The sequence below is a fragment of the Brachyistius frenatus genome, unplaced genomic scaffold (genome assembly GCF_029030835.1).
Source record: "Brachyistius frenatus isolate BFR_SWC_R1_liver_20210118 unplaced genomic scaffold, ASM2903083v1 Contig_42, whole genome shotgun sequence".
NCBI classification, from domain to species: domain Eukaryota; kingdom Metazoa; phylum Chordata; class Actinopteri; family Embiotocidae; genus Brachyistius; species Brachyistius frenatus.
In genome coordinates this window covers 1,118,925-1,138,262 of record NW_027210641.1, presented here as the reverse complement: position 1 = coordinate 1,138,262, position 19,338 = coordinate 1,118,925, and the positions used below count along the sequence as shown (strand labels likewise).

General features: G+C 41.8%; 1 protein-coding gene across 2 annotated transcripts; it reads right to left on the bottom strand.

The window, feature by feature from the left end:
• Positions 1–1,416: 1,416 nt before the first annotated feature.
• Positions 1,417–18,995, bottom strand: xirp2b (xin actin binding repeat containing 2b). 2 transcript variants are annotated; one of them, XM_069702510.1, is made up of 9 exons: positions 18,841–18,995; positions 16,235–16,397; positions 15,497–15,625; positions 14,728–14,814; positions 14,379–14,436; positions 14,182–14,270; positions 4,207–13,690; positions 2,868–2,998; positions 1,417–2,485 (listed from the first exon to the last, which is right to left on the bottom strand). In XM_069702510.1, the coding sequence occupies exons 3-8, from the start codon at positions 15,620–15,622 to the stop codon at positions 2,907–2,909; spliced, it is 9,936 nt and encodes a 3,311-aa protein (XP_069558611.1). In that variant the 5' UTR covers positions 15,623–15,625; positions 16,235–16,397; positions 18,841–18,995; the 3' UTR covers positions 1,417–2,485; positions 2,868–2,906. The 2 variants fall into 2 exon arrangements, with proteins under 2 accessions (XP_069558611.1, XP_069558612.1); XM_069702511.1 differs by lacking the exon at positions 15,497–15,625.
• Positions 18,996–19,338: the final 343 nt, after the last annotated feature.

The window sequence follows — 19,338 nt, the reverse complement described above, 5'->3', positions numbered from 1 at the left end:
GGACACATTTATACTGCAGACAAAACGGTCAAAACAAGTGGACACCGACGTGTTTTCGTGTTTAACTTCATGTTATTTCAAAAGAATCTGAGGCTACTAAAACATAAAGGCATATTTCTACTATTGATAGATTTAGGATCAAAAGATAAAAAGTAGGCATTTTTGAGACCTTGCTAAAATGTGCATTTATGAATAATTAAATGATAATAAAACAAGAGTTCGAAATATTATAATAGAAATTTTAAGAATAAAACAATCATACGTAATAATGTTGAAGCGCTGTGTGTACTGTATGTGCTGTGCTGTTTTTTTTAGTATGACATAATGTCACAGGTTTACATGTAAAGTAAGCTTTATGTAACACAGAATAGCTTGTTAATGTGTTAAATCATATCCTCCTTTTACCCTCAATGGACTTCCTTACATGACAACATGTCCTTATTTCATTATTAAATATAATATATCTGCCGTCTGGCTGTTTTATAGGTGGTCAGTCAGCAAACTGTAGCATAAGATCATAGATGTCCACACTGAGGAGCAGTAAGAGGAAGAACAACCATATTTGGACATGGGATTATTTTAGACTGGCTGTAAACTTTCTTCCAGACACATGCTCTCCACTGATGTGACACGGTGGGTGGCCATGAAGCCCTTCACATGCTTTTTTTTATTTTTTTAAATGCTCAATTTCTTATTCCACCGACATGAAAATGGTAGCCCGGTCTAATGTAGGCCCACCTGCAATGTTAGCTCCAAAATCCCCTCCAGGGTGAGGATAGCATGTAAAGGAGATTACACTGACGGTGGAAAAGGGATCTGCTGACCTGCCCTGCACTACTGTAGGTGGCTCAGAGGAACACACTCCTAACAGGCTCTGTGACGCCGCCTCCTCTGTGAGTTTGATGTGGATTAACTCCGGAGATAATACAACAGATTCACATTTTATTGATGTAAGATTTAAAGCATATCGACTTTTAAAGAGACAAACAAAACAGTGAAATTCAACATTTTATTGCCCTTAAATCAGCAATATTGTAAGTGAACCAGCCTGACAGCATGACATAATCAGGAATTTTCTTGTACAAAGCAAGGTATAACAGTCTAATCTAAAAAATAAAATTCTTCATTGCAAAATATTTGTTGTTCAAAATAGGATACAAATGTCCAAAACAAACATGATTATCACCAATTCACTTGTTTATATTATATACTTTCAATATTATAAATAAAATAATTCCAAGATGCTTTGAGTAGTCTGCACACCAGGTGCTAAGAAAAGGCAAATGCAAAAATGTAAATGTGTTGAAAGGTATGAAGCCATGACCAAAAATTACAGAGTCCACAGACGGAGACTGTTTCATTGATCTGGCATGCAGCATTAAAAAAAAAAAAAAAAAAAAAAAAGAGAGTTTCATAAATGAATAATTTTAGAATAAAAAAAATTGAGGTGAAAAAAACTTGGACTAAATTACATTTCAAAATATCATGGAGAATTTCTGTTTGGTGTTCATGAGCAGTGAGGATTATACGATTTAAACATCCAGTTAATTCAAAAGTAACCAAAGAATGACTTGATTAAACCCTGAAATATGAATCAATCTTAAATTTGTCAATCCATTGTTTCTAGCCATATTGTGTTAAACTAATATCCCTTAAATGTGCTAAAATTAGGGTGACAAGACAAATGACACCTGTTACAGAAGCTGTCAAATTTAATTTGTTCTTGTGTCAAATACTGAATGGTACATCGGTGTGACTGCTGATCTCCAGGAAAAATACTAATAAACTGCAATGAATGAAAAATGACACATGGGATCAGCCCGTTATTTCAAGGCACACTGCTTCATGTTTACATCCAATTTCTACACTTCATCTGCATCTATCTCTCTACCACTTACTGTTACAACCTGCTTTTCAACGCCATTTACAAGTATATACACGATTTCCCTTCAAATTCTCACTTGACTTAACTGCACAACCTTCAACCAACCACTTCCTTAATTGAACCTTCAGGACATTTCTTTGCCAGTGTACCATTCAGTTTTTTTTGTGTTGGTCTAAACTCTGGATGACTTTATTTCAAAGGACACTTCTGGGAACAGCCTTTCTGTGTTGGTGTTTGGGGGACGTAGGGGAGTTTTCTGGAGGGGGCCACTGTGGTTTAGTTAGCTGAATATCTTCCTCTATTTTAAAAGCTCTCTTCGGGGAATCGGCCTGCGGCGGCCAAACTACGGATATTTTGTTGCTCTGTGGTTTGCTTTCATCAAATATCTTTGTCATTTGGTTGTGTGTTTTGTCAACTGAACTGAACTCGCTGCTCATGGAATATCTCCATTCAAGTTTCTCACGTGAGGGGATAAGTCCACCACTTCCTGCGGGTGGTTTCTGCCCAAGTCCATTGTCGTAGTTCCCTTTGGACTTGAGGAGTTGTTTGTAATGGTGTAGGCAGTAGAAATGTCCATGGAGAGAGACATAGTTTCCTAGGCTGTGCAAGAAAAGACATTCTTCCATTAATAGGTGCACCACATTAACATTATTTAACATTTAAACTGCCATTTTAATGTCGTGACTAATATTTTATTGATTTTGCCTTCTGTAAGAAATGAGAGCATCCAAAGAAACAGTTAACAAAACAAATACCAACACATTTACAGTATACATAAGGTGTACGATGTTTTCAGCCTCAGGGAAGAAAATAATATAAAAGCTATAACTGACGTTATGTTATTTTCCACGTATTTTCTTTATCTGTCTTTGCGTGTGTGTCGACACCTGCTGTTGTTAATACTCTCAGGCATTTACTCATTAATATTGCCATGTTCAAAAAGCCCCTGGTGAACATTTATTTGAATGAATGCCATGTTTACCTTAATTTATTTCTGCAGTGCTCACAGCAGAAACAGGATTTATGGTACTTTTTTTTGTCCACTATCAGAGCATCCATCGGATAAGCTCTCCTCCGACATGTGGTGCAGAGCTCCGACTTCGGCACTCGAACCTGCGTCAGAGAGATAAAATGCAAATCATTCGTTTTTGTTTTTTTTTCATTTTTCCCACATGAGTTTATGGGGTTACCTTGAAATGCGACAGAAAGCTGCAGCTCTTCTTTTTTTTTTTTAAATTATGGTTAATGTTGTAAATATAAGTACACATTTAAAAGGTATTAAACATGCTCATTCATTGTTTTTTAATTTGACTCTCACAGTGGTCATGACAGTGAATCATTTATTTCCTCAGGATTATTTGTTGTCACTCATGCGTACACAGATAATCATGCATCTCCTCTTTGCTCTTTGGCAGTTTGTGATAACTAGAAATAAAGAACCATCTGGTTAAGTCAGGGAACACACTTGACTGTAGTTGTCCAGTTGTAGAACATTCATCGCTGGCTTTATTTTGACGTTCATCTGTCTCTGTTGAGGTTGGTTATTGGTGTTGGATGTAAAATGACTTAATTTGCATAATATTTGAGAGGCCGTGCTTAAACAACATCATGACTGCAGAGTAAACCTCATGTGGTTGAAAGCTGTGGAACAAAGCCAATAACTGGATTATCAGAGAAATCAATGTCAAACTGCTGATTGCCTTGTTAACAATTAACTTTCAGGCTCAAATACAAAAGTATAATATTATCAGTGATAAGAAAATAGTGATGATAAAAACCTCACTTTGTTGTGGCTATGCTCGCTGCGTGGCTTTACGTCTGTTGACCACTTTGGTCCAGACTGAAATATTTAATGATCATTTTTTCCAATCAATGAATTGCCAAGAAATTTGGTAAGCTCTCGTCCGTGTTATGCTTTAGCACAATCAGGGGAAACTTTTATTCTTCCGTAACTTCCATTTGCGTCGAAGCGCCTGCACATCGAGGAACCTCCACATCGAGGAACCTCCACATCGAGGAACCTCCACATCGAGGAACATTCCCATCGGCCTTTGAGGAACTTTGTGTTTGGTGCTAATTAGCAAATGTTAGCATGCTACCGTTCCATGTAGCTCAAGTACAACCTCTCAGAGCTGCAGTGTGGTTGGAAACATGTAGTGATGAAGCTTGTTCATCTTTTATTTTACAGAAAAGCTTGTCATTAAAAACGACACTGGAATTAGAAATCCTACTTTTGTAACCAAGCAGAGTTGCGCTTCAGGAGAGCTGCTCCATGCCTACATGGGTACGCTGCATGCCGTTAGTTTCATGCCAGTTTTTACCAGATGAGACAAACTTCGTCTGATGTGACACGACTTGGGATGTTGTCTCCTCGGAAACGGTGTATCCAAGACTCTTGAAAACCGTCTCGCTCTCTGTCCACGTTTTGTGGAAATTCCTCAGCAACTTCTCTGTGGCGTCTTCCTCATGAGCTTCTGACTGCTTCGCCTCTGCAGCTTTTCTTTTAACAGCATCAGCGTAAGAAAACGGAGCTCGTTGGGCGGACCCGCTCTCAGAGAGCGCCGTGACAGTTGTCCTTGTTTCGGTGACCTTGTTACCAAATTCATCAACATTTGAGAAATGTTCTGTGATTGATTTGGTTTCAGAGAAGGCTGACGGTTCTGCTGGCACAGATTCTAGCTGGTGTTTCTGCGGCGGGAGGGGTGAGCTCCGCCTCGAGCTTCCCTTTGTCTCCTGAGGACTTTCCTGCTTTGAAGTCTCTTCTGTTGTTTCACTCTGGCTTGACACAAGCTCCTCCTGATCCTTTTTCTCTTCTCTGAATGAGGAACTTTGCTCACCCAGTTCGAAAACATTTTTAATAGCCTGGATGTCAAAAGTTGTCACTTCCTGTTCCAGGATGTTTGCTTTCTCTTTGTCGCAATCTGTGATTTCAGTGTCATTGTGAAGACGCTCAGTGAGTGGGATCAGCTCTTTTCTTATATATAGTTTCTCCTCTGGTGATTCAAATTTGTTTACAAGACTAGACATGTCCGCCTTGGGAAGCTCATCCTCTTCTTTGTTTTTACTTTCTGCCTCGCACTCCTCCGTGTCTGGGCCCAGTCGTTCAGGGATGGCGATGGGCTCCTTTCGCACATAGACCTTATTTACTTCAGCTTTTTGAGCCTCTTCAAAAAACTCTTTCTTTTCTTTGACAGATGTAGCTGTTAGTTCTGAAATATCTGAAGCTTCAACAAGATCTGGGTCATTTTGACCCGGTGGCATGTGGGCCTCAGACTTTTTTTGTATTTCAATTGCATTCAAACCCTGAGGAATATTTGCTTCTTCTTCTGCTGCTTTTACTTCAGCCTGCTGAGGCTCCTCTGATAAACTCTCTTGAGGCTTTTCTGCCGCAATCGACGTCCCTGAAGCCTCCACAGTCTGGGACTCAATTTTGATTTGCCGATGGAACGATGCCGGCGATTCCACAATCTCAGATTTCTTCTCTGGGATTTGATGGGGATAGAGTGGCGGGGGGGTGACGCCACGTGACAGCTTGGCTGTAGTGTCTTTCAGGCGAGCCAAGTTTTCTGCCCTGTCGAAAGTCGGTGAAGGTGTGATTCTGGTGAGGCGTGATGTCGGGGTGTCGCACCTCCGTGGCGGCGGAGCGGGAGGTGTGGCCGGGCGGTGCGGCAGCGTCGGCGACGGAGTAACTCTCTGCGGTGAGTCGGTTCTTCGTGTGGACTCGATGGTGATAAACGTCGGCGAGGGAGAACGCATCCTCAGTAAGGGCGAGGGAGCTCGAAGGTCAACGGACTTGAACTGGCTCAATTCGTCTTTACTTCTTTCATACAAAGTCTTTTTCTTTGTTTGGTTCTCGAGTTTGGCCGAACCAACGCTGATCTTGGATATTCTTGGTGTTGCTTGCTTCTCAGAACATGGCTCACATTCGTGCTTCTCCACTGCTTCCTCCTCCAGATGCATTAGTTTAGCATCGGCTAGTTTCCTTACACGTAAAAGAATGTCTTCATCTTTTTGAGCGTCACTGTCTACGACGGATCTTTCCAGGTCACATTTTCTTTCTGGAGTCATGAGCCAGTGGGGAACGTCACCGAGCAGACTCTTCTCAGATTTAGAAGTAGTCTTTTCTGAAACGCTTTGTATCTCTGTGATGTGGGAGATTAACGTTTCGACCTCTTGCCTTTGGGATCCTTCTTCTTTCCCTGTTGTGGACTTCACCAGCTCATTTTGTTGTGACTCGCCTGTCACTGTAATTGGGACGTCCCTACTTACTGCCGACGGTTCCTCTGCGCTCTGCTGACTAACTGTCACTCCTCTGTTTTCAGATTGCTTTACTTGCTTTTGAATTTCTTTTAGTTTCTGGGAATTCTGATCGTCTTTGCTCTCAGTGGTAATGACTTCTCTTTTGACCTGAATGTGCTCCTCTTTTATACTTTTGTGAATTTGGGCGACTGCAATTGTTTCCTGAGTTTGGTGGGTTTTTTCAGATGTTTTTTTCGTGGTTTCTAAAGCTTCTGTCTTTGATTCTGTGAAACTATCTTTCCCTTGTGCACTCCCTTTAGACTTTTTGGACTTCCTTTTCTTCTTTGCTGGAGCTGGGGTTTCTGGTTGGCTGTCAGTATTGCTCACAGTAACAGCAGGTACAGCAGCAGTGGGAGGAGAGGGACCAACCTTCCCAATCCCCGGCTTCAACTCCGTCTTTACTCCTTTAGCCTCACTGATCACTTTCACCACAGCAGCTTCCCTCAACTCCATTTTCAAATCTTGTGAACCAATTTGTTTCTCACTCTCACTGGACATTTTCATCTCTGCTTGTTTTTCTTGTTTGTTGTTCTTTTTTGCCTTTTGGTTTTGTTTTCCATTTTTTCCATTTTTTGCCTTTTCTGTTTGCGTGGGTTGATTGGAAACATTTTCTTGCCTCTCAATAGGAGAATGATCACTTTTCTTCTTGTTATCACAATGTGGGGACTCCTTAACATTTTTGTCTGCGGTGACATTTTCTCTTTTGGAAGATAGATTGTAAATGTCACTGGGTACCTGCATTATTGCAGTGTCAGGTTTCATTTTTTGAGCAGGGATTTTGTCCTCATTTTTATCTTCAGATTTATTGGAGCCCTTTGTTTTATTATTTTCAGAGTATTTCTTTGTATAAGTAGTTCTGTTTTCTGTTTTTGCGGCATCAGTGATTGAGGTCTGGACTTTGTTAACCTTGACTGACTGAGCAGACTGTTTGGAGGAAACAGAAACTGTTTTCTGTGTAGTTGTTTGCATCTGTTGTCTAACAGCTGAGACGGATGCAGTCGTTTGAGCAGAGACAACCTTAGAAGTCTCATTAGAGTCAATTTGCTGTTTAGCTGAAGATGTCGTTGTCGAATCTGTGAGGATTGTCTCATGATGAGCGCTGGCTTTGCTCTGGCTGGTATTTGAGACGACAACCTGCTTGGATGAATCACACGATAGAGAGTCTGAATGAACACTCACTGCCGTCTTTTCATCTCTCTCCCGTGTGATTTCTGAGGTGTTGTAATTTGACTCTTTAGTGGAAAGCATTTCAAGAGCAGCGGTGACTGAGTCATGTATGAAAGTAGGAGATGGAGTGGCTGGAGGGGTGTTTTCCTCCCTCAGCTTCCGGTACTTTTCTTCTGCTTTTATTAATGGTGTGTTAAATCTACCCATTTTGCCTCTCATGGACGGAGGAGGCGAGGGTGGAGGAGTGAATTTCACAGGAGCGATGTAAACTTTCTTTAATGGCTGTGGTGACGCTGGCGGTGGAAGGATTTCACACGAAACAGTTTTTGATGTTTGTGTTGTTTGTAATTGGTTTTGGCTCATTTCCACCACTTTCTCTGATGTTGCCTGCACCTGTTGCGTTTTACTGAACTCCACTTTAGGCTTCAGCTTTGGGACTTGGTGTAAGATGGGAGCTTTCACTTTTTTCACTGTCATCTTTTTTGCTTTTGCTGGTGAAGGATTGATTGCATATGCTGGCATGCTTTCCAGTTCTTGTTGAGTTGGAGGAGGTGGGAGGAAGTCCTGCTCACTAGCGAGGGGTGGTGGCGGAGGAGGAAGGTGATCTATGTCAGCATCCACGGAGGGAGGAGGACTAGGAGGAGGAGGAGGAGGAAGGTCAGTGTCTACCACCGGTGGAGGCGGAGGTGGGAGAGGCAGATCAGCGTCTGCTGGGTTTAAGACGTAAACATCAGTTTTCACTCTGGTTTTACCAACTTTCATCTTCCCCTTTGGGTTCGATTTAAGATTGCGAAACTCTGTCTTCACTGTTTTGATGCCGTGGTTTTGGGTAATAGTTTTGTGCTCCACCACAGTCGTTGATTCCTGAGCAGACTGCTCCACAGAACATGACTTTGATTTAACAATTTTATTAGAAATGGAGTGATTTTCTTTTGATATTTCCACTGGATTTGCTGTTTTTATCTTCTGTACGTTCCTCTCTGCGTCAGCATTAAGGTTTTTAACCGGAGGGCTCCGCTTGACTGTAACTCTTCTGTACGCTCCCAGCTTGACTTTAGGAGTTTCACGCTGTGCTGTTTCCAGCAGTGATTTAATCGTGCCTTTAACATCACCCTTTATCACTTCCTCTTTCTCCTGCTGGGTTTGCTCCTGCGTCTCATATAATGACTTAATTGACATCTTGACGTCACCCTTTACTTCACCCTCGAGACTTGAGCTCCTTTGCATCCTCGGTGAAGGCAGAGGCTCCATTAACAGCTGAATTGTCCCTCTGACGTCTCCCTGAACATCTATTTCCTGTTGACACGTTCTCCTCTCACTGGAGGCACCATGTAGACTTTGCATTGCTGTGTGAATATCACCTCTCACAATTTCCTCCTTTTCAACTTCCCTCACTGTTCGTTTTGCCTCCTCCAGAGATTTTAACGTGGCTTTGACGTCTCCTGGAACTAAATTGTCAACAACAGCTTCGACTCTGGATGTTGCTGATTTCTCAAGAGACCTTAAAGCCCCTTTGATATTTCCTGGTATGATATCTGGCTTCTCCACCTCCTTCTGCTGCCTCTGAGCCCTCTCCAAATGCCGAAGAGCTTTCGGTATGTTGCCTTTCACCACCTCCTCTTTCTCCACAATGGCTGTCTGCTTCACTGATTCAGACAATGAATTCAAAGTAGCTCTTAAATCCCCCTTGACTATCTCCTCCCTCTGGAGTCTGTCCAGTGAGGCGGTTGGCTCTGACATGAAAACTTTCACTGTGTTGTGAACATCACCGGGTATAATATCCTCTACTGTCCGTTCAATTTGTGTTTGATTACGGCCAAGGATGAGTTTTGTGCCTCTGATGTCACCTCCAACAATCTTCTCTTTGTTTTCTGTGTCAGTTGGAGTTTCATCAGGTTCCAGATGGAGCTGTTTAAGATAGTCGAGAGCCCCAGATTCAATGCATGTGGAGTAAAAGTTGACATTTCCCTTTTCAATGTCACCCACCATTATCTTCACTGCCTGATCGGTCTTGTCCAAAGTGGATAGGCTGTGAAGAGCGCTCCTGATATCCCCTTTTACAATGTCCTCTTTTTCAACATTAACATTCTCTTGTTTATTCAGAAGGGAATATATCGTCATCTGTACATCTCCTTTTTCATCCTCCTGGATGAGTATTCCATGTTTTCCTGATCCATCCTCTGTGAAAAGTTTATTTAAAGCGTCTTGAATGTCCCCACGTAATATTTCCTCCCTTTCGATGCCGCTAGTTTTCTCTTGGCTGAAAAGTTGCTGCACTGTTGAACTGATATTACCTTTCTCCTCTGAATCTATGACAATCTGCTGCTCCTTCCTGTCCTGTCTGTTCAGTAGGTTCATCATAATTGTCTGCAGATCTCCCCTGATGACCTCCTCTCGTTGAATCTCCGGAGCCTGCTGATTCATTAGTTGGTATTTTGCCATCCTAACGTCGCCAATTTCATCAGTTTCAATGAGTACTCCCTTTGACGTCACCATTTTCTGACTATAAAGTTCCTCGAGAGTTCCCTTGACGCTCTTGCCCAGGATTTCAGTCCTTTCCATTTTTGTCTCATTAAAATCGTCAAATGGGGTCGTTTCAAAGAGCCATGTTGTTGTTTTTACATCCGCTTTGGGAATCTCCTCTTGAGTGACAGTTGTGTCCTCGTCCTCACCTGCCTCTTTGATGTGGTCAAGGGGATTTTTCTCAAAAAGCCAGACTGAAGATTGGACATCTCCCTTTGCGACCTCCTCCTTTTTAACCGTTTCAATCAGATTTTCAGAACTCATGCTTCTTATTTTGTCCATGGACTGGGTTTCAAATCTCCACTTGGCAGTCCTGACATCACCTTTTTGTATTTCACTCACATTAACAGTTTTAACAGATCTCTCTGACAAGGTGTCAGACTCAAAACGATGTTTATTCATTCTAACATTGCCCCCTTGAATGTCATCCACAGTTTTTAATAATGGCTTCTTTTCCTCAGCGATCCGATCGAGAGGTTGCGTCTCAAATTTCCACTTGGCAGACGTAACATCTCCTTTTTGCACATCCTGTTGTGTGACGGATTTTATTATATAAACCTCATCTGTGTCCTTGATAGCATCGAGGGGTTTGGTTTCAAATAACCACCGGGCTCCAACAACGTCTCCCTGTGTTACCTCCTCACTTGTGACAGTGGTGACCTCATGGTAATGGCCCTCTTTGTCCTGAATGGCATACAGGGGCTGAGTTTCAAACATCATGGTGTAATTTCTCACGTCACCCTTCTCATCCTCATCGCAGACAATTTTTTGCCTTTTTATGAGCTCCGTGTCCGTGTCAGAGGAAACTTCCTGGATTTCATCCAAGGAGTAAGTCTCAAAAATGAAACGGCTCTTATCTACATCTCCTCCTTGTACATCGTTTACAGTGCGGCTGCTCATAGATTCCTCTTTGCTATCATGTATGGTATCTATGGATTGATTTTCAAAGAGCCATTTGCAGTTTACAACATTTCCTTTTTCTATGTCCTGAGTGTGAACTCTCTTGAGCTTTTGCATCACTTCCTCAGATGTAGACGTCATAATATCGGAGGTTTGGTTTTCAAAAATATACTTCATCCTCGACACGTCTCCAGACGTGATGTCTATCTCTGTCACGCGCTTGAAAGAGCCTGTTTCCTCCCCAGTGAGGTTCTCCAGATTCTCCGTCTCGAAGAGAAAACAAGCCATTCTTACATCTTTTCCTCTAACGTCCTCTTGCTTTACGCTACATGTGTTCAGAACTGTCTCCGTCTCATCGTGAATGGTGTCGAGAGCTTGCGTCTCAAAGAGCCAGGTGCAGGTTTTGACATCTCCCTTATGCATTTCTTCAGATTCGTTTTCACCATTTAACTCCACTCGTTCGTACAGGACGTCCATCGGTTTTGTCTCGAATAGCCACTTGCAGGTTTTCACATCACCCTTCACGACATCAAGATTTTTACTCGACTCCGCAATTTCTTCATCTTCGATATTGCTGAAGTACTTGATAGCATCAAGAGGCTGCGTTTCAAACAACCACTTTGCAGTTTTAACATCGCCAGACTCAATCTCTTGTTTGGATATGCCCTTAATAATTTGGTATTTATCAATACCTTCATCAAACTGATCAATTGGCCGTGTTTCAAACATCCATTTGCAGGTTGTCACATCCCCCTTAACGACCTCCTCGCGGCGCACTGTCTTCACCTCGTGGAAGTGCCCTGAGCTGTCTTGCATGGCATACAGTGGAGTAGACTCAAACAGGTTTTTATTGGATTTCACAGAGCCAGATGTTACACCTTCTATGAGAATCTTCTGAGATTCATCCCTCCTGTTTAAATCTGTGCTCTCAAAGATATGCTTGTAGTTTGACACGTCCACTTTGTCAATTTCTTCCAGGTCAATTGTTCGGATAACTTCTTTCTTCTCCTCTCTAATATGCTCTAGAGGTTGGCTTTCAAATCGCCATTTCTGATGTCTAACGTCGCCCTTCTCCTCATCGAGTGCTACAGCTTTTTTCAGCTTGCCCACCTCTGCCAGCTCCTTCAACTCTTCAGTTGGAACCGTTTCAAAATAATTTCTGGCTGATCTCACGTTACCTGAAATAATTTCCACTTTAGTCAAGGGGAGAGTATTTGAATCATCTTTTAAGGTATCCATTGGCTGGGTCTCAAATACCCAGCAGTTCTTGCGAACATCCGTCCTGCAGCTTGTGCCATCCTCCTGCGTGAGGTCCTCCTCAATATTCACGGTACGAGTGACCTCTCTCTTGTCCTCTCTGATGTGCTCTAGAGGTTGACTCTCAAAGCGCCACTTCTGGTGTCTCACATCACCTTTCATTTCTTCATTCACTGTTGCCTTTTTAAGTTTCCCGACCTCAGGGCACTTCTTCCTGGCTGCTTGTGGGCTGCTTTCAAAGAAGTACCTGGCAGATCTAACATTGCCCCCAATAATCTCTTCAATAGATTGAGGTCTGGCATTGGAGTCATCCTTCAGAGAATCCATCGGCTGTGTTTCAAACACTAAGCAATGTTTGCGCACATCAGCTCCAAGGATCTCTGTTTTCTCCATTTGTGAGCTTTCCCAATCATCGAGGGAATTTAATGTCTTCATCTCAAACAACCACCTGCCCCAGCCTGCCTTACTGCTGTCCTCCATGGAGAGACTACACACAAGTTTAAAAGACGTAGGTTCTCTGTTAGTCATGTCCAGAGGCTGGGTATCAAAAAGCCAACGTGAGGCAATGGAGTTCTCCAGTTCAGTTTCAATTTTGCGTACAGACTTGACCTCCAGCATCTGACTTGATTGTCCCATGATGACGCATTCAAACTGAGTGTCAAAAGTACTCGTGACCGTTTTCACTTCTTCGTTAATTTCCTCTAACACCGACCGCAGACTCAGCAGGTGGCTCTCGTCAATAGTCTCAGTGTGCCCGAGGCTTCCCATGAACCTATTGTCAATCATGTAAATAGTAGCATTTCCATCCTCCTCTGTAAACACAACCTCTTTTGTGAAATCCTCTTCCTTGTGTATTTTGTTTAGCGTGTCCATAGTTTGGGTCTCAAACAGCCATGCTGCATTACGGACATCTCCCTTGTCAAATTTATTGAATTTGTTTTTATATTCTGTTGAGTTGGTGTTTTGTGAACCCAGTTTATCCATTGGCTTGGTCTCAAACATCCACGCTGTATGTCTCACATCTTTCCCCAGAATTATTTCCTGTTCAGTTATTTTGTTGGTGTCTTCATCCTCATCTGGGGTTTCATCTTTGATGGCATCCAGTGGCTTATTTTCAAACATCCAGCGCATTGCCTGCACCTCCCCGGGGAGAATCTCCTCCCATTCCCCATACTCTTCATCATTGATATCATCAGGACTCCCACCGTCGTTCTCATACATGTTCTCTTGACTCTCTACCTGGTTGTTCTCAGTTTCATTGTAATCGATGTAGAACTCTTGCTCGATATTCTTACGAACTGCAGGATGGATGTGCTTGTACAGACGTTTTAACTCACACATATTCTTCTGCTTGAAGTAAGCCTCTCTGCTAAGGGAGTATTTGGATGGGTTTTCTGGTTCTGGAGGCTCATCTGAGTACGGGCACGCTGGAATATTATCACTGTCTGTTGGCATTTGTAATAAGTCGGGAGGCGGGGGTGGAAGATAGTCAGAATCCTCAGCTGGTGGGGGCGGAAAGTCCTCATAATCCATCACTGCTGCTATCGTGTCTTGTGCTGCTTCAGTAGCGGATGCTTCACACACATCAACACACACAGTCTCTGTGTTGTTTTGAGTCACATTTGAGGACCACTTAGATCGATTGATGTCACGTCCAATCTTTGCAAGGAACAGAAATGATATTTGTGGGTAAATAACTATAAATCTATCCCACTACTGTGTTTTATATGCAAGTCACATTTCACCTTATTGTAACATTGCAGATAAACTATAAAAAATTACATCATAAAATATGAATAATCTTACAGAGCAGAACACCAGTCCGACCGAGGGTAACAGAACTGCAACTTTATTGTCCCTGCTGTGGTTCTCGTTATTTTTGATTGGGTTCTTTATTAAAACATCACGAGTTTACTCACTTGCACTGTAAAAAGTTACTCTTCTATTGAAAAAGTAGCTGCTCAAACAGTGTTTTGTGCCGTGTTAAACCAAACTTGCTCTTACCAAATCAATCAGTAGAGAAAATCTTCAGGGTTAAAACTTTATTGAATATAGTCAGTATTTCAAATTCCAGTTGAGGCAGTCAAAAAATAAATATTCCTTCACTTCGTACACTTAATAGCTAACTCAAGTGAAGTGGACATTTTTACCTTAATTGGTTTGTGTGGAGCAGCCTCTTCTATTGTTCTTTCAAAGTGATCCCTCAGCTCTTTTGTAGTGTACCTGGGAATCTCCTCTTCTGAAAGTCAGCACAGCCAAAAAACAACAAAGGCAGGGCTTAAATCAGCACAGCAGTGACAGCCAATACAGCGTGGCCTAGAATAATACTAAGGAAACAGCATCCTACCTGTTTCATTTTGATGGTTTTCATTACTGGATGCGAAGTTGTTGTCGCTGTATGACACCTGCATGTATTCAAAATGGAACATAGTATAAAGAAATTGGTGTAAAAGCTGCACAGAGATATAAAGAAATGTAATGAGTCAGCTATAATCTTCAAGTGCTACACAGTTTTCCACTAAATTTAATATTTTTAATCTCAGTCCCAAAGACTACCAATCAAACATTAATTACACCAATTTGATTGATTGCAATTAGTGACCGTTTTTATTCAACAAAGCAATCGGCGTATTTAGTTCATTAGCGAGCTTTATTGCGCTGCCTGTTACAACGCAGTGATAGAAAATAATCTGTACCATCGTGTCCTGGAAATTTAGCTGCTGACTGCCTGGGACGACCTGCCTGCTGCCGCTTGACACTGTCACCTCTGAGTTTGACATTTCCTGTGAAGAGGGAGACAGCGGTTGTCAAACATGGTGAACGTGGGCGTATGCCACACATACACACAAACGACTCTCCGTCTCATTTCACCACATCTTCCCCACTCCTTGTCATGGCCACAGATGTGAGTTTACTCCGCTGTAATTTACTCCACCAGCCAAAACTTAATAGCACAAAACTGAATCCCATGCAGAGAAGATGCCGGACCAGATTGCTCAGTGCAGGTTGAGACGACTGATCACAGAAAGAGGCAAGATGACAAATAATGTGCCCAGCGGCTCAGTCACATTGTTCTGAAGCAAAATAAATAAAATGAGAAGTTCTTTTCCACGGCTTTGTTAAGTTTCCGCCTCCTGAAAAGAGCTACAATATGAGTGAAAGTGCCCTGCAGGTTTTCATGGAAGCTGTTAGAAATGTCAAGTAATGTCTGTAACTAAAAGCCACTCACTGGTACCGGTGCAACAAGAGGAATTACGATCCTCACTGTTAACATTCACCTTAAATTATATATTTGAACTTGAAAATCTCCCTGTGCAGTGATGCAGATAGAAAAGCAAAAGGGTGCAAAAGAAACCAGCTCAGGTTAAAACATGAATAAATACAATGAATTGAGTGCAGTCATCTCTTTCATGCTCTTTGTATCGGCCTGATTAAAGTACATGCTGCGTTCTTCAACAATTGTACCTGCACACTTCTGTGATGAAAATGAAACTGGGTTACACTGTGTGATGTTGCAGTTTCCTGGGTCTCAAATTGTTTCCTCACACTCACAAGTCCCCCCGGCAGGGAACAGACCTCCGACTCCTCCATGACCTAATGAAGCAGGAAATATCGTTAGCTGCCTCCACTTCTTCATGACCTGAGATCAAACGGCTGCTTAATAGGGCTCTTCAGCCTTGCATGCATGCAGCAAAGTTTGCCGTCAAATGTGAACGTGGTGCGGTTTATTTTTTTGCTCTGCAGACAAACAAACACAGACACAAACATATATTCTGTTTGTGTAACAATTGCAAAAATGTCTATTAATTTGTGAGAGCTTTTACCAAGAAAAGCAAACAATAAATTCAGTTTTCTGCCCCCCTCCTGTATAGCCAGCCCTGTGAGGAAAGCCTCATGTTTCCCTTCTATTTATACACATAAGCAACACTCCTGATCCCCTTTCCCAAACTCATCACCACCACTAATACTGCATGACAACACCAGCAGTAATGGTGACAATACCAGCTCAGAGCAGTGCAGCTACTGGATTCTCTGCAGCAGCTTGAGACGAAGCAACAGGGAAGCAAACAAGCCATTTTAATTGACTGTAGAAAGTTTGCTTCTAATTACACATATGTTGTTGTCAATGCAGGCAGCTGTGTCAGGTGCTATAGCTCCATGCTGTCGTACAGACAATACGTGTCCATGCACAAGCTAAAGTACCCCGCTGGGTATGATGATGTCTGCTGGCTTGGAGACAGCTGCCTGGTACGTGGCCTCACAGTTGACCCGTGGGATGACCTCTGAGTCCACAGAGTGAATCCAGGTTCCTCTGGTTTAAGTCTTTCAGGAAGTCCTGTCCTGGTTAAACCTGCGCTGCCAGCAGCTAAAGCACAAGAAGCCCACTGTTAAGAACATTCTTCTTGCTTGTTTTATTGGGTGTCATCTAATTATCATGGTGTAGGACATGATGCTGTAAATACATGTCATTAAAGCACTGCTAAGGATGTCAGAAGCCTTTATGATTGTGTTATCATTTTGGTTTTAAAGTGACATCATAATAGTGGAGTTTAAGATGCTCTAACATAATGCAGGTAGTGCAGATCACATGATGATTATTCATCATTTGTATTTCTGACTATAAGCACATTAAAGCACCAGTCTTCAGTTTGCAAATTTATTCTCAAAGACAACCAAATGTGAGCCACAGGACTGTTTTCAAGGTGCTGCTGCAGTACAGGTGGTGCTCCTGTAAATGATGACTTTAAAATACTCTTCTGGGACATTCTTTAAATCAATTGCACACTTGTTTCCTGACATTCATTTACTCCTTGGATATGCAGGATTTATAAAAAAAAAAAAAAAAAAGGGGCCAAGCAACTGTTCAAAGTAACAGGAATTAGCATGATGTGCAGGGACTTTGGTCCACGCCTCCCCAGTGGAAACCGTTCGAGCCAATTTCAACTAAAGTGAACGTTTTGAGCAAAATATTTGTTCTCTGTCTGAGTTACCTCCTTGGATTGATAGTGTCCTTCAAGAGTTTTATGGTTCCTTGTGATTAATTATAGAGCTCCCTGAGTGTTTAAAAGGGTCCTGACTTACTTAGAAATCCTTGTCCCTTTAAATGAATATGTTGTCACTCAATACAAGCACTGTTTGTGGACTGAGTGTTGGGGTTTAGATGATCACCCAGGAACTTGTAATATTATTTTTTTCAACTGAGGTATAATTAATGTCAGGAATTTCATCAGCCAACAGTCCAGAAACACAATAATTTAGTTCATATTGTAATGTGCTGAAAAGACAGACAATGAGCTTATTAACTCCTCCAGCCGTTAACATCTCTGCCAGTTGCTGATGCGACACTTCTTTCTCGGTTTGTGAATTCAGAGAATTCACACCTCTGTTCTTGTCCAAATAAAATGTGCTGATGCAGATAAGAGAATGAAATCTGCATTCAGACTGTTGTAATGTTTGAAAAACAGTACAGCATCTAAATCCTCACAAAACTATCTTTCACTCTGAAGACTCGCAACATAAAGAAAATCATTATCTCTGCTCTGCTTTGTGATGAATAAATGGAACTTGAAGCCAACTCTTTATAATATCTGTGTATATCTGTATGCAGCAGCAAAGCATAGATTCAGTCCCTGCATCTCATTTTTCGGTATTAAAAGTACAGAGTCAGTGAAATGCCAATCAGATCAAAACACCCCACATTTTTAAATCAGTTATTTGAGTTGCAGATAACTAAAAGTGATAAGAAATTCAGATTGGTAAACTGAATTATGGGCACATGAACCTTGTGTGTCCGAACATCCGAGCAAAAATCTATTTTATAATAACAACTAGTACACTGTACCATTGTAAGCTGATTAACACTGTCATACTTCTTTATTTTTTAGATTTGTAGTTTACCAGTCCACTATTTCAGCCTCGGAGGAACGGCTGTTGTGTTTGTGCATTAGGACAGATAAGGCACAAGTATTATGCGACGCTCAAGTTTTGACTATTTCAGTCACTTCAAATTTCAACTTAAGCAGTGCAACTTTGTAAGGGAATAATTTAGCATATTCCAGTTGAGGTCCAGACTCATAGACTGCAAATAACTGTGGTAGGAACTAAAAATTTGTAGCCCAAAAAATATATATATCTGTCAACGCTATCTCATGACACTAGCATCGGCTGAGAGCTCAAATAACAAGAAAGTGAAGTAAACTAGGCGCCATGTACTTGCAAAAATAAATCAAGCCTATTTTAAACTTAACCATGATGGGTCGTGTTTCTTTGTGAGATATATAGGAAAGCTGGCAGGTCAAGGCTTTCCTCTTCAAAAGCATCTAGATAACCTGCACAGATGAACTTGTATTTGTGCCTGTATTTCCAATTACTCTTCCATGTTCCTTATTTCAAGACTCGCCTGGCGTTCAGAAAAATAGTGCAGCGTAACACCTTGAGCGACTGGCCTTGATGCAAACAACTTACCGGCTCAGAATACTTTCTATTTGGAATTAGTTTACAGAATACATCTAATCTCTCCTCAAGGTACAAATTCACAGTTAATTTAGCATTTTAGTCACAGTTTGATTTATATTTTTTCCCCTGCATCCTGGAGTGGAAGTGTGCTCAGCATTAGGACAATGTTAATGGAATACAATCAATAATTTAGTGCCAGCTATGTTTTTCTCTCTGGAGGTTTTATAATGTATAATCTTCTTTGCATTCAGAATTATTAACTTAAAAATACATCCGAAATCATTCACATATTTTTGTAAAATTTCACTTATCTCAAAGGCAAAAATATCTCCCTGAGACTGTTCTTTACCTACCAGGGAAGGAGGACGGTGAATTATAAAAATATGAACTCAGCAAGTAGAATCCCACCAGAAGGCCACTGCACCCCCGGCCTGCAGGGTCTGTCCCAGCCAAAAGCAAATCCCAGTCAGCGTTGGAGACCAGCTCCAGTACTATGTGTCCACCTCTGTCCAACAAGCAGACAGTGACAGCTGATTTTATTTTAGACCCTCCGCCCACTTGTGAAAGATGGACCTGGGTGTTTTTTTTAGCGAGTGAGGCCTCCGTGCCTCTAATGCCAAGTCCCCAGAAATACGGAAATACTTCCTGTGACTCCACTGCAGACGCTTGTGTACGAATAAATCAGGTCACCCTAGTTTCATCATCACACCTTCTGTCAGAGTGCACTGCATACTCCAGCAGCTGCTACCGCCTGTCATGATATGCCAAATTATGCGAAGACAAATCCTCAACAAACACTCTGAGAATCTCATTATTCCCGGCTCCTGATAGCTCCAAAGCCGTGTAAAGTG